Source organism: Pteropus vampyrus, unplaced genomic scaffold (genome assembly GCF_000151845.1).
Source record: "Pteropus vampyrus isolate Shadow unplaced genomic scaffold, Pvam_2.0 Scaffold16, whole genome shotgun sequence".
Lineage (NCBI taxonomy): Eukaryota > Metazoa > Chordata > Mammalia > Chiroptera > Pteropodidae > Pteropus > Pteropus vampyrus.
Genome location: NW_011888797.1, coordinates 2,313,302 through 2,325,053, shown reverse-complemented (window position 1 = coordinate 2,325,053; position 11,752 = coordinate 2,313,302). Strand labels below are relative to the sequence as shown.

Below are 11,752 nucleotides of genomic sequence, written 5' to 3'. Positions count from 1 at the left end.
CCTTGTTGGCTCCGCCAGGGGCCTCTGACAGGGAAATGAAGGCCCTGAGCCTCACGGAAGGCGGGGCCTTGAGCGGGCGAGGGGCGAAGGGGCAGCCGCGGGTTGAGCTGGACCTGACGGTTTACGCCGTCCTGGGCAGGTTGGCCGCAGAGAAGAAGGGTGGGCATCCATCAGCCATCTCTCCCTCCTGCTGCCCCAAACCCGTCAAAAACGATTAAAATTAACTAAGGGCCGCTCTTCATTTGTCCTCGATGCCTGTGTTGCGCAAATCTTCCACGGACGTTAATTTTCCGCGGCGCAGATTGCAGAATGTTTTTATTTTATCCTTATGTTGCCGTAAGCTCATTTTTGGCGTGCTCGTGGTCGGTCCCGCCAACTACCATTTCACTTTGTGACTGAAAAGCAAAAGCTAGATTTGCTTACAGTCAGCCAGACACTGGCAGAGGCAGGACAAAATTCCCATCTCCCAGCCCACAGGTGCGAACTCTCCGTAGCATCACACCTGCAAGCAGGGTTTACGCTCTCCTTATCTTGTTAACCTTTGGTTCATCCAAATAAGTGAGGAGACTCCTAAAATGTTATTCCCCTAAGATAACCTGTATTTGAGATATCAAATTTTGAATTTTACCAGTTTATTTAAATGGTGTCTTTGGATTCAGAAGGTTTGAGAGATCTATTTATTTTTTAATCAGAAAACATCTAAATATGGTGCCCTCTGGAAGAAAACATACCGGGAAATCTGGGAGGACATCAATGGAGGATCAGGTTATAAGAGCCTATGACTTTGAGAACGAAGATAAAAAAGATCTGAGTGTTTCAGAGGAGGACGTTACTGAAGGTACAGTGTATTTAATATTGCTGGGCACTGACTATGTCCTGCAGTAAATTTATTTTGAACCTATTGTATTTTAAACGATAAGAAAATTTTGTAAAGCATTTTCATGTACTTCATGTTCCTCATTTGGAGTTAGAGTAGCTCATATAGCATCTCTTGGCTTTGCAGTCATTATTCCCAAAATGTCTGATAAATAGTCCATGGCTTATTATGACATTAACACAAGAAGTCTCACAAAATTGTCCCTATGAAATGGTCCTGGATCTTGATTTAATTCCACCTCATCTTTAGAGAAAGATTGCATTTATATATCTGCTTTAACAACTCATGTTGGCAAAAAGTCTAAAAGACCTCGAAATTAAGATTACGTCATTAAAAATTACCAAAAGAGCATACTTAATTTCAAAAATATTTTTATTTTTTATTGTCAAAACAGAGAAATCTCCAGTAATTGATAAGCATGTGAAGAAAAGGAATTCAGGAGTAGAAGATGTGGGGTAATGTACTCAGAATAATTTTTGCCTGTTAAAGTACTCTAAGAAAAGTCTACTTTGGTTGTTCAGTTAGTATTATATGTAAAATACTGGGAGTGTGACATTCCAAAATAAGCGTGATATTTTATGGATCCTTAATTAAAAGTTTTTAAATGTAATTTCTTCACAGGGGCGAAGTACAGAATATGCTGCAAAGATTTGGAGGTATGTTTTAGGCGATACTTGTATTTAAAGAAAGCTTTTTAAAACCATATAACTTGTATAATAGGAAATTTTAATCAGTGTACTGAAGACTGTCATTTAATGCCTTGTTCTCATATGTAAGATTTTGCATAAATATATGATTCAGCTTCATTAATTTCCTTACTTAACCTTTCCAGTTTTTGATGTGAAGAGTTTGAATGGTACTAACAGTGGTAAGGTATGAATGGTGCTTTTATTTTATGTATGTGTGAATTTAATGGACTGTGGAATTTTAGAACAAAATGGATTGGAAATGTGTATAGACTTTTTTTATGTTCCTCTTTGTATGGACTTTCAGAGACTCTTGCACAGACTAAGTGATACAAATACACTCATATGTATGTTGGTTTTCTGTTTTCTCAATTTAGTTTTCTACGACTGCCCTTCGTAAATTGAAGTCTTTAAAATAACTATTTTTATTTTTACATTATTAAACTATGTAGTTGAGAGCCTTGCTAGCTAGTAAGAGATGTATAATCAGATAAAAATTTCATAAACTTTAAATGGTATGTCAATTATCAGATACATTAATGGTGTTAGGGGATATAGTACTCAAGAGTCAATATTAGGCTTCTGTATATGTCTTATTCATAGAATCTTCTTGAAAGCTTTGCTCTATTTGGTAGTGGCAAAATGCTTGTTTTGTAATCTGTCATATTGTATTATTGATGGATATTAGAAATAGAAAATATTTAATGAAGCGCCATCATGATTACTGAAAAACAGCTTCAAAAATTGGTGGTAGATCCATATGCACATGTTTAGCAAAGCATTAATTGAAGTATTAAAAATTTTATGAAATGCAGTATTTATGGGTAAAAATGTCCTATAAAAAGCTTCATGAAAGTATTTAAAAGGGTTCTTGAATGAATTTAGATATATATTTAAATTAAGATTTTTCTATGCTTGATCTTTGTCTCTTTTAGTAAATAATATGCTTAAAAGTATTACTATAACTTTTAAAAATACTTTTCTTATTCTTTGATTAAACTATTTTTATCCTTTTTGGATTTTACACATATATAGTTTCATGTGTTTCCTATAATGAGTTCTAATTATAATTCATCTAAATATGTTCTTTCAGTTGGAGAGTATTTTGTAAATTTAGTTAAATTTAGCCTTTGTGTTTTCTCAGGAAATTGGTCTGTTCTTGAGATCTTTTTTTTTTTTTTTAATTAGCTCTTTTTAATCATCTCTAAATTAAAAAAAAAATCTCTAGCTAGGAAAATCAGAACTGGGATACTAATAACAAAGATTTCTCAGGAAAACAAACATAAACTTGCTTATTGATATTATACCTATTTTAAAATTTAATTTAAAATGTCTTTCTGAAACCATTAAACCAACTTTACTTATATTTATTTGAATATGTAGCAACAAAACATGTAATTATCTTCAACATTAAAATTTAATGAATATTTATTTTCATATAGCTGACATTAACAAGGCTCTTTTTGCTAAGAGAAAAAGACTAGAAATGTATACCAAAGCTTCTATCAAAACCAGCAGCCAGAAAATTGAACATGTTTGGAAAACCCAACAAGAGCAAAGGTATGGTTGTTGTTTCTTTCACAGCCACAGCATTTTTATCATTTCATAGTATTCATTGGTACAAATGATGAAAAATGCTATCTTATATTTATTGAGGTTTCCAGTAAAAAGTATATTTGGTTTGATTTTTCTCTAAGTCCATTAGTCTTATAACCTCACTCTGTTAAAGACTTGAGATATTTTTCCTAGAAATCAATAGTTTACCTTTATCCCCTTTTAAATAAAAATTGAAGTTTTTTTTGCTATAAAGGTCATTTGTATTTGTTCTAGAAATACACTAGCTGAATAAAAGTAAATGTCATATAAACCATTAGTCTTGTGATAGTTAATTGTGTAACAATGTAGAAAAGGATTAATCATATTATAAATAATTTGTATATTTTAGCTGAATTAACTACTCTTTTGTATAAAATCATTGTTGTACCAAAATGAGGAAAAATTAAGTGAAATATATCTATTTGGAAATCTTATATGATAAATATAATAACTTTATTGAATCTATTTGTCATATCAGAACCTACTTTCAGGAGAAAATGAAAAAACCTGCGTAGCAGTAAAATGGAATTTTCTGGAAAATTTATACAATAAAACTTCCTTAGTTTTCAAGAGCTAAAGCATGTGAGAGGGCTTTTCTGTTAGCTGGTTAGGAAAATGAATACTTTTGGAATCAGCATAAATCATAATTTTACTTCTTGGTTTCATATTTGAAATTTTAAGGTGCTTTTATTTCCTTTTATTATAGTATAAATTATGTAAAGTGAATTTTGTTTCGAATGTTTTTTCTCCATATTGGTTTGAAAAAGACAATATTCACATTATGTTTTACAGGCAGAAGCTTAACCAAGAATATTCTCAGCAGTTTCTGACTTTGTTTCAGCAGTGGGAGACAGATGTGCAGAAAGCTGAGGAACAAGAAGAAAAACTAGCTGTCAGTATCATGGTTAGCTTTATTATTAATCTATCATATCCAAGTATCAAGTAGGAATGGAGAGCCTAGCCTTGTAGGAGACCCATAGAACTATGCTAGATTCCATTACCCATTGCTAGCTATATGTTTTGGTCCTTCTGAATGGTAAACCAGAGAAGAACAGGCACATACCATACTCATAAAAGTTGTTGGTCTTTGCTTACTATATTGGTCGGGATTCTTGCAGTTCCAAGTGACAGAAATTTGTCAAAGTACAAAAGAAAGATTTTGGTTTATATAAAAGAAATCGGGGGGTACTTTAGCTTTCAGCATAGCTGGTTAGGGGTGGGGAAGGATTGCTTGTGTAATATCATCTTGGCTGTCTCCAGTTCTTAGTAGCCTCTCTCAGTGTGGTAATCAAGATAGCTTCTTGCAATCCCAGACTTACTATAAATTTAGTAATCCCTATGGACTAAGATAGTCTTTCTCAGTACCTTTGGCAGAAAAGTCCTGTGGAGAAATATCACTGTTCAATTTGGATCATTTGCCCATTCCTGAACTGGTTATTATGGTCAAAACATGGTTTACTCTTAATGGCCAGACTTGTGTTACCTGCCCATTTCTATGGCAGATGGAAGTCAACTACACCCATATATAACTACATTAACCTTCCTTTTATTTCATCCTTTCACTGTTTGTAAAATTATCACACATTTCTTATCTAAGAACTAAGGTGCTGTTCATATTAAATAACTTTAAGGATTGGTCAAATGGTTCAGTTTTGGAAATGTTAAATTTAAGATGTATATGAAACATACCAATGGGAGATGGAGTAGGCCACTGATATGAATATGGAGTTCAGAAAAGAAATATGGGTTTAACATATAAAGTTGGGAATTCTCAACATAAAGACAGAATTTAAGCCATGAGATTGGATGAGATCACCAAAGGAATGATTGTAAATGTAAAAGAGATGTCTAAGTAAGTACTTCAATGTTTAGAGTTCAAGAAGATGAGGAAGAACCAGTAAAGGACACTGAGAATAAGTGGCCTAATAGGTAGAAAGAAAACCTTTTAAGGAGAGAGGATTAAGTTTTTCGTATGCTGTTTATAGGCCAAATAAGGTAGATTTGGCAATGTGAAGGTCATGGGTGTTGATCAGAATGTTTCTGATCAATCTTGAACAGAATGATTTTGGTGGAATAGTGAGTGCAGAAACTCAATTGGAATGAGTGTAAGAGAATGGGAAAGAAATGGGGTGGTAGCCTGAGTAGAAAAGGAATAGTGGTTTTTGTTAAGAATGGAGAAAGAGCAGCATGTTTGTGTGCTGTTAGGAATCTTGAAAAAATAAAAATGGGAGAGGAGAGACAGTTACTGACTTGGGAATGGATGGGATTTGTGAAGAAGTTGGCCTTGGCAGGGAACTAAGGATAGTTCATACTTAAAAACAAGAAAAGGTAGAGAGTATATGAGCACACAGAGGGATGTAGTTGGGTGGGTTAGATATGGTGATAGGATACTGAAAGTTCTCTTTGGATTGCTTCTATTTCTTTAGTGAAATAATTAAGGTCATCAGATGGTGGAAAATATGTTGCCTTTTGAAGTCAAATGAGAAGGTATAAAATATTTTCCTGAGAGTGGACTAAGGAAATATAATTGCCAAATAGCATTAAGGGTCCAATTTAGGTTAGTGATTATGATTTACAGTGAGACCTATTAGCATAGTCGTGGGGTTTTCTCCAATTATAACCATCTGCAGGAATGCAAGCAGAGTAACTCAAGAGGGGGTTTTCCAGGGTTGGAGTTTAGCTAAACAAGTGTGGCAGAGTAAGAAGGGAGGAAGATATGTTGTTGTATATTAATGGTGAACACAAATTATCTAAACTTAGTCATAATAGTTAAAACAAAATTTTAGAAGTATGTATTTTAAAACTATTCCTTTAAAGCTTATTTTTTGCTAAATTTAAAATTTTACTCAAATTGTTATCACATAATTTTTTCTTTTACATTTGTAGAATTTATTTCGACAGCAACAAAAGATTTTTCAACAATCTAGACTTGTCCAGAGCCAGAGACTGAAAACAATTAGACAGTTATATGAGCAGTACACAAAGGTCTGTTGTATTTGGTAACACAATATATTCTTATAAAATAATTTATGGAAGTAGAAGATAATTTGTTTCTAAGTTTAAGGAAAAAACCATTTCGTTTGTTTTAAATACTTGAGATATTTTTCCTAGAAATCAACAGTTTACCTTTATCCCCTTTTAAATAAAAATTGAAGTTTTTTTTGCTATAAAGGTCATTTGTATTTGTTCTAGAAATACACTAGCTGAATAAAAGTAAATGTCCTATAAACCATTAGTCTTGTGATAATTAATTGTGTAACAATGTAGAAAAAGATTAATCATATTATAAATAATTTGTATATTTTAGCTGAATTAACTACTCTTTTGTATAAAATCATTGTTGTACCAAAATGAGGAAAAATTAAGTGAAATATATCTATTTGGAAATATTATATGATAAATATAATAACTTTATTGAATCTATTTGTCATATCAGAACCTACTTTCAGGAGAAAATGAAAAAACCTGCGTAGCAGTAAAATGGAATTTTCTGGAAAATTTATACAATAAAACTTCCTTAGTTTTCAAGAGCTAAAGCATGTGAGAGGGCTTTTCTGTTAGCTGGTTAGGAAAATGAATACTTTTAGAATCAGCATAAATCATAATTTTACTTCTTGGTTTCATATTTGAAATTTTAAGGTGCTTTTATTTCCTTTTATTATAGTATAAATTATGTAAAGTGAATTTTGTTTCGAATGTTTTTTCTCCATATTGGTTTGAAAAAGACAATATTCACATTATGTTTTACAGGCAGAAGCTTAACCAAGAATATTCTCAGCAGTTTCTGACTTTGTTTCAGCAGTGGGAGACAGATGTGCAGAAAGCTGAGGAACAAGAAGAAAAACTAGCTGTCAGTATCATGGTTAGCTTTATTATTAATCTATCATATCCAAGTATCAAGTAGGAATGGAGAGCCTAGCCTTGTAGGAGACCCATAGAACTATGCTAGATTCCATTACCCATTGCTAGCTATATGTTTTGGTCCTTCTGAATGGTAAACCAGAGAAGAACAGGCACATACCATACTCATAAAAGTTGTTGGTCTTTGCTTACTATATTGGTCGGGATTCTTGCAGTTCCAAGTGACAGAAATTTGTCAAAGTACAAAAGAAAGATTTTGGTTTATATAAAAGAAATCGGGGGGTACTTTAGCTTTCAGCATAGCTGGTTAGGGGTGGGGAAGGATTGCTTGTGTAATATCATCTTGGCTGTCTCCAGTTCTTAGTAGCCTCTCTCAGTGTGGTAATCAAGATAGCTTCTTGCAATCCCAGACTTACTATAAATTTAGTAATCCCTATGGACTAAGATAGTCTTTCTCAGTACCTTTGGCAGAAAAGTCCTGTGGAGAAATATCACTGTTCAATTTGGATCATTTGCCCATTCCTGAACTGGTTATTATGGTCAAAACATGGTTTACTCTTAATGGCCAGACTTGTGTTACCTGCCCATTTCTATGGCAGATGGAAGTCAACTACACCCATATATAACTACATTAACCTTCCTTTTATTTCATCCTTTCACTGTTTGTAAAATTATCACACATTTCTTATCTAAGAACTAAGGTGCTGTTCATATTAAATAACTTTAAGGATTGGTCAAATGGTTCAGTTTTGGAAATGTTAAATTTAAGATGTATATGAAACATACCAATGGGAGATGGAGTAGGCCACTGATATGAATATGGAGTTCAGAAAAGAAATATGGGTTTAACATATAAAGTTGGGAATTCTCAACATAAAGACAGAATTTAAGCCATGAGATTGGATGAGATCACCAAAGGAATGATTGTAAATGTAAAAGAGATGTCTAAGTAAGTACTTCAATGTTTAGAGTTCAAGAAGATGAGGAAGAACCAGTAAAGGACACTGAGAATAAGTGGCCTAATAGGTAGAAAGAAAACCTTTTAAGGAGAGAGGATTAAGTTTTTCGTATGCTGTTTATAGGCCAAATAAGGTAGATTTGGCAATGTGAAGGTCATGGGTGTTGATCAGAATGTTTCTGATCAATCTTGAACAGAATGATTTTGGTGGAATAGTGAGTGCAGAAACTCAATTGGAATGAGTGTAAGAGAATGGGAAAGAAATGGGGTGGTAGCCTGAGTAGAAAAGGAATAGTGGTTTTTGTTAAGAATGGAGAAAGAGCAGCATGTTTGTGTGCTGTTAGGAATCTTGAAAAAATAAAAATGGGAGAGGAGAGACAGTTGCTGACTTGGGAATGGATGGGATTTGTGAAGAAGTTGGCCTTGGCAGGGAACTAAGGATAGTTCATCCTTAAAAACAAGAAAAGGTAGAGAGTATATGAGCACACAGAGGGATGTAGTTGGGTGGGTTAGATATGGTGATAGGATACTGAAAGTTCTCTTTGGATTGCTTCTATTTCTTTAGTGAAATAATTAAGGTCATCAGATGGTGGAAAATATGTTGCCTTTTGAAGTCAAATGAGAAGGTATAAAATATTTTCCTGAGAGTGGACTAAGGAAATATAATTGCCAAATAGCATTAAGGGTCCAATTTAGGTTAGTGATTATGATTTACAGTGAGACCTATTAGCATAGTCGTGGGGTTTTCTCCAATTATAACCATCTGCAGGAATGCAAGCAGAGTAACTCGAGAGGTGGGTTTTCCAGGGTTGGAGTTTAGCTAAACAAGTGTGGCAGAGTAAGAAGGGAGGAAGATATGTTGTTGTATATTAATGGTGAACACAAATTATCTAAACTTAGTCATAATAGTTAAAACAAAATTTTAGAAGTATGTATTTTAAAACTATTCCTTTAAAGCTTATTTTTTGCTAAATTTAAAATTTTACTCAAATTGTTATCACATAATTTTTTCTTTTACATTTGTAGAATTTATTTCGACAGCAACAAAAGATTTTTCAACAATCTAGACTTGTCCAGAGCCAGAGACTGAAAACAATTAGACAGTTATATGAGCAGTACACAAAGGTCTGTTGTATTTGGTAACACAATATATTCTTATAAAATAATTTATGGAAGTAGAAGATAATTTGTTTCTAAGTTTAAGGAAAAAACCATTTCGTTTGTTTTAAATTTTAACTATTTTCCATTTTTAATTGTTTTTAAGTGTTAATGTATTTTACTTTAGGATTCTAATGTTTTTGTGGTAATTATTCAAAACAGGAAATGGTAAATTGGAAATTTTACCTTAAAATGTACATATTATGCATAAAATTCATATATTAAAACTAGTGATAGTTCTCTGTTCAACTGAAAATAGAAAGTTCGTAATTTCTAGGTAGACTTTTGTCTTTGTATCCCCAGTGTTAAATAGAAAGTACCCAATTGAAATTTATGAATATTTCTTTTATTAACAAATAAATTTGTTATTTTTACTATGTATTATGTATGTACTTTACGGCATATTTGCTTTTAGAATTATTATTCACTAAAAATGGCTTTATATGCCAACTTATAAGAGATGGTTCAGACATGTAATAGAATGAAAAAGCAGTTGAGGATTAAAAATTTGTGGATTGAGAATTACATGCTGATACATATGCATATTAAGAAATTGTGGTCTGTGGCATTGACCTCTTGTTCATATAGATATATATTTATTTTTAGTAACTTTTCATAGTTCATTAGAATCCTGCATATACTTTTTTTTTTGAATGGGGGGGGTTCTTTTAGAAAATCTTTTTCAAATACATGTCAGAATGTCACTCTTTTAAAGAAATTGGGATTCTCTGAGTAAACTAGTAAAATAGTTTTAAAACAAATATTTTAAAAGAACTTTTATATGAACACAAAATTATTTTTAAAAGTGTTTCCAATCAGCTTGCTCTAATGCTCCCTGAAAACCATTTGTTGATTGGTGTGAAGGTTTGATAAAGTACTAGGAAAGATTTTTTTCTAAATGTTACCACTTAGGATAGGATCTTAAGTATTGTATTTGACTCCTCCATCTACCTTATTTGTCATATCTAGTTATTAGAAGGTCCTGTAATTATTACCTCTGCAGTGGTTCTTTTTAAAAAATTTTCCACTGCTGCCCCAGTTCAAACCTCATCATTCTTTGCTTATACTATTAAAACGCTTAACTGATTTCTTTGTTCTCTAATCCATTCTTCATAGTTCTGCTATATTATCTTCCTAAAACATTCTCTCTTCCCTCCTAAAAAAGTGTTACTAGCTTCTTCATCTAAATTGTTAGGTATTCAAGATCCCTCCACCCAATAATGTGATCCTCTTTTTATTACTACATTCATCCATTACTCCTACCCCTCCACATAATAGCTTTCTCTAAATTCACTCACTGTACACTTCCATGCTTTTGCTTATGCTCTTGCCCTAGAATACTTTTAACTTCTTTTTCTTTATTCATTGAAATATTATTCTTTTGTGAACAAGTTCTGTTTCCATTCCTATTATAAAATTTTGTTATTTTTGGTTATATGTTTCTTCTTACTGGAATAAGGGAATGATCATGTATCATTATTTTTAAATTTCTCTATAGCACTTAATATAGTACTTTTTATATAGTAGGCATTATATAACTAAGCACTAGGATAACTATTGGATGAATAGTAAAGATTTATAATTTTTGTTTTTCACAAATTAAAGAGGTATACTACAGATCATTTTTCTCTTTAATGAATTCACATCACATTGATTATTAGTCATAATAAGTGGATTATAACCTGATATTTAGAAAGATAAGAAATTTTCAAAATTATGGTATCTATTGATTTGGGACTTTGTCTTTTTATGTTAATACTGAAACCTTAACAGTTCATTAACCCATTGTTTCGAGCAAATTACACTACTGTTGTACAACCTTAAGTGAGTATTTTGGTTTTGATGTATTACTTAGAATATTTTTATTTGGAATAAATAATGTACATTATTTGACTATTAAAAAGTTCTTACTGTTGAAAATACTTATACAAGTTTAGAACCTGAAATAAAAAATGGTGGTTTAAAACTGAACCTAGCCTTTTATGTTTTAGAGTATGGAAGACTTGGAGAAGAATCATGATAATCTACTTTCTGGTGCACAAAATGATCTTAGAAAAGAAATGGCTATGTTGCAAAAAAAAATTATGATGGAAACTGTAAGTCATTTAAAAGTGAAAAAATAAGGATTTCCGTAAGCATTGAAATATTTTATTTGCTGAAATATGTAAAACACTTATCGAAAAGTTAAATGAATGTTTAATATTTCCTTTCATGGAACAGCAACAGCAAGAGATGGCAAGTGTTCGAAAGTCTCTTCAATCCATGTTATTCTGATGACTCTTTGAAGGAACAACTTGAACCTAAGTAATATGATAAATTATAACATTAGCTGAGAGGCATGTATGTCTTTAGAGTGGTTTAAAAATTCTAGTTTAAAATATTAAATCTTGTTATTCATTAGCAAGTGCAAGCCTCCTCTTTCTGTTAACCTCCAAATGAAATCTGAACGGTTGGTTACATGAGTAGCAGCAATTCTTAAATTATATGTACCAAGCTTTCTGCTCTTTAATAGTAACAGTGATTTTTTTCTCTATAACACTTGTCAGTTAACTTTTAGCAATAAAGATTATTTAATTACAATTTTGGCTTCAGTGTATCTGTATCAGTCCCAAAAGG

General features: G+C 32.1%; 2 protein-coding genes across 5 annotated transcripts in view; one reads left to right on the top strand and one right to left on the bottom strand.

The window, feature by feature from the left end:
- Positions 1-705: 705 nt before the first annotated feature.
- SYCP3 (synaptonemal complex protein 3) lies at positions 706-11,423 on the top strand. The gene is made up of 8 exons (XM_011386742.2): positions 706-838; positions 1,272-1,332; positions 1,499-1,533; positions 3,006-3,123; positions 3,952-4,051; positions 6,046-6,144; positions 11,128-11,232; positions 11,357-11,423. The coding sequence occupies exons 1-8, from the start codon at positions 706-708 to the stop codon at positions 11,408-11,410; spliced, it is 705 nt and encodes a 234-aa protein (XP_011385044.1). The 3' UTR covers positions 11,411-11,423.
- The window catches only part of CHPT1 (choline phosphotransferase 1), a 36,696-nt gene continuing 36,212 nt past the window's right edge, over positions 11,269-11,752 (bottom strand). For all 4 annotated transcript variants that reach the window (XR_897524.2, XR_002779024.1, XM_011386754.2 and 1 more), the window contains one exon: positions 11,269-11,436. Coding sequence is in view for 2 of the 4 variants with exons in the window: in XM_011386754.2 (XP_011385056.1) it covers positions 11,392-11,436 (45 nt within the window). In the remaining 2 variants the exon portion in view is untranslated. The remainder of the gene's footprint in view (positions 11,437-11,752) is intronic.

Bases quoted from the DNA above. Each gene is read 5' to 3' on its own strand.
- SYCP3 (XM_011386742.2), top strand. From the start codon at position 706: ATGGTGCCCTCTGGAAGAAAACATACCGGGAAATCTGGGAGGACATCA. The intron at 1,333-1,498 runs GTAATGTACTCA...ATTTCTTCACAG, and splicing joins TCAGGAGTAGAAGATGTGGG to GGGCGAAGTACAGAATATGC. The intron at 11,233-11,356 runs GTAAGTCATTTA...TTCATGGAACAG, and splicing joins AAAAAATTATGATGGAAACT to CAACAGCAAGAGATGGCAAG.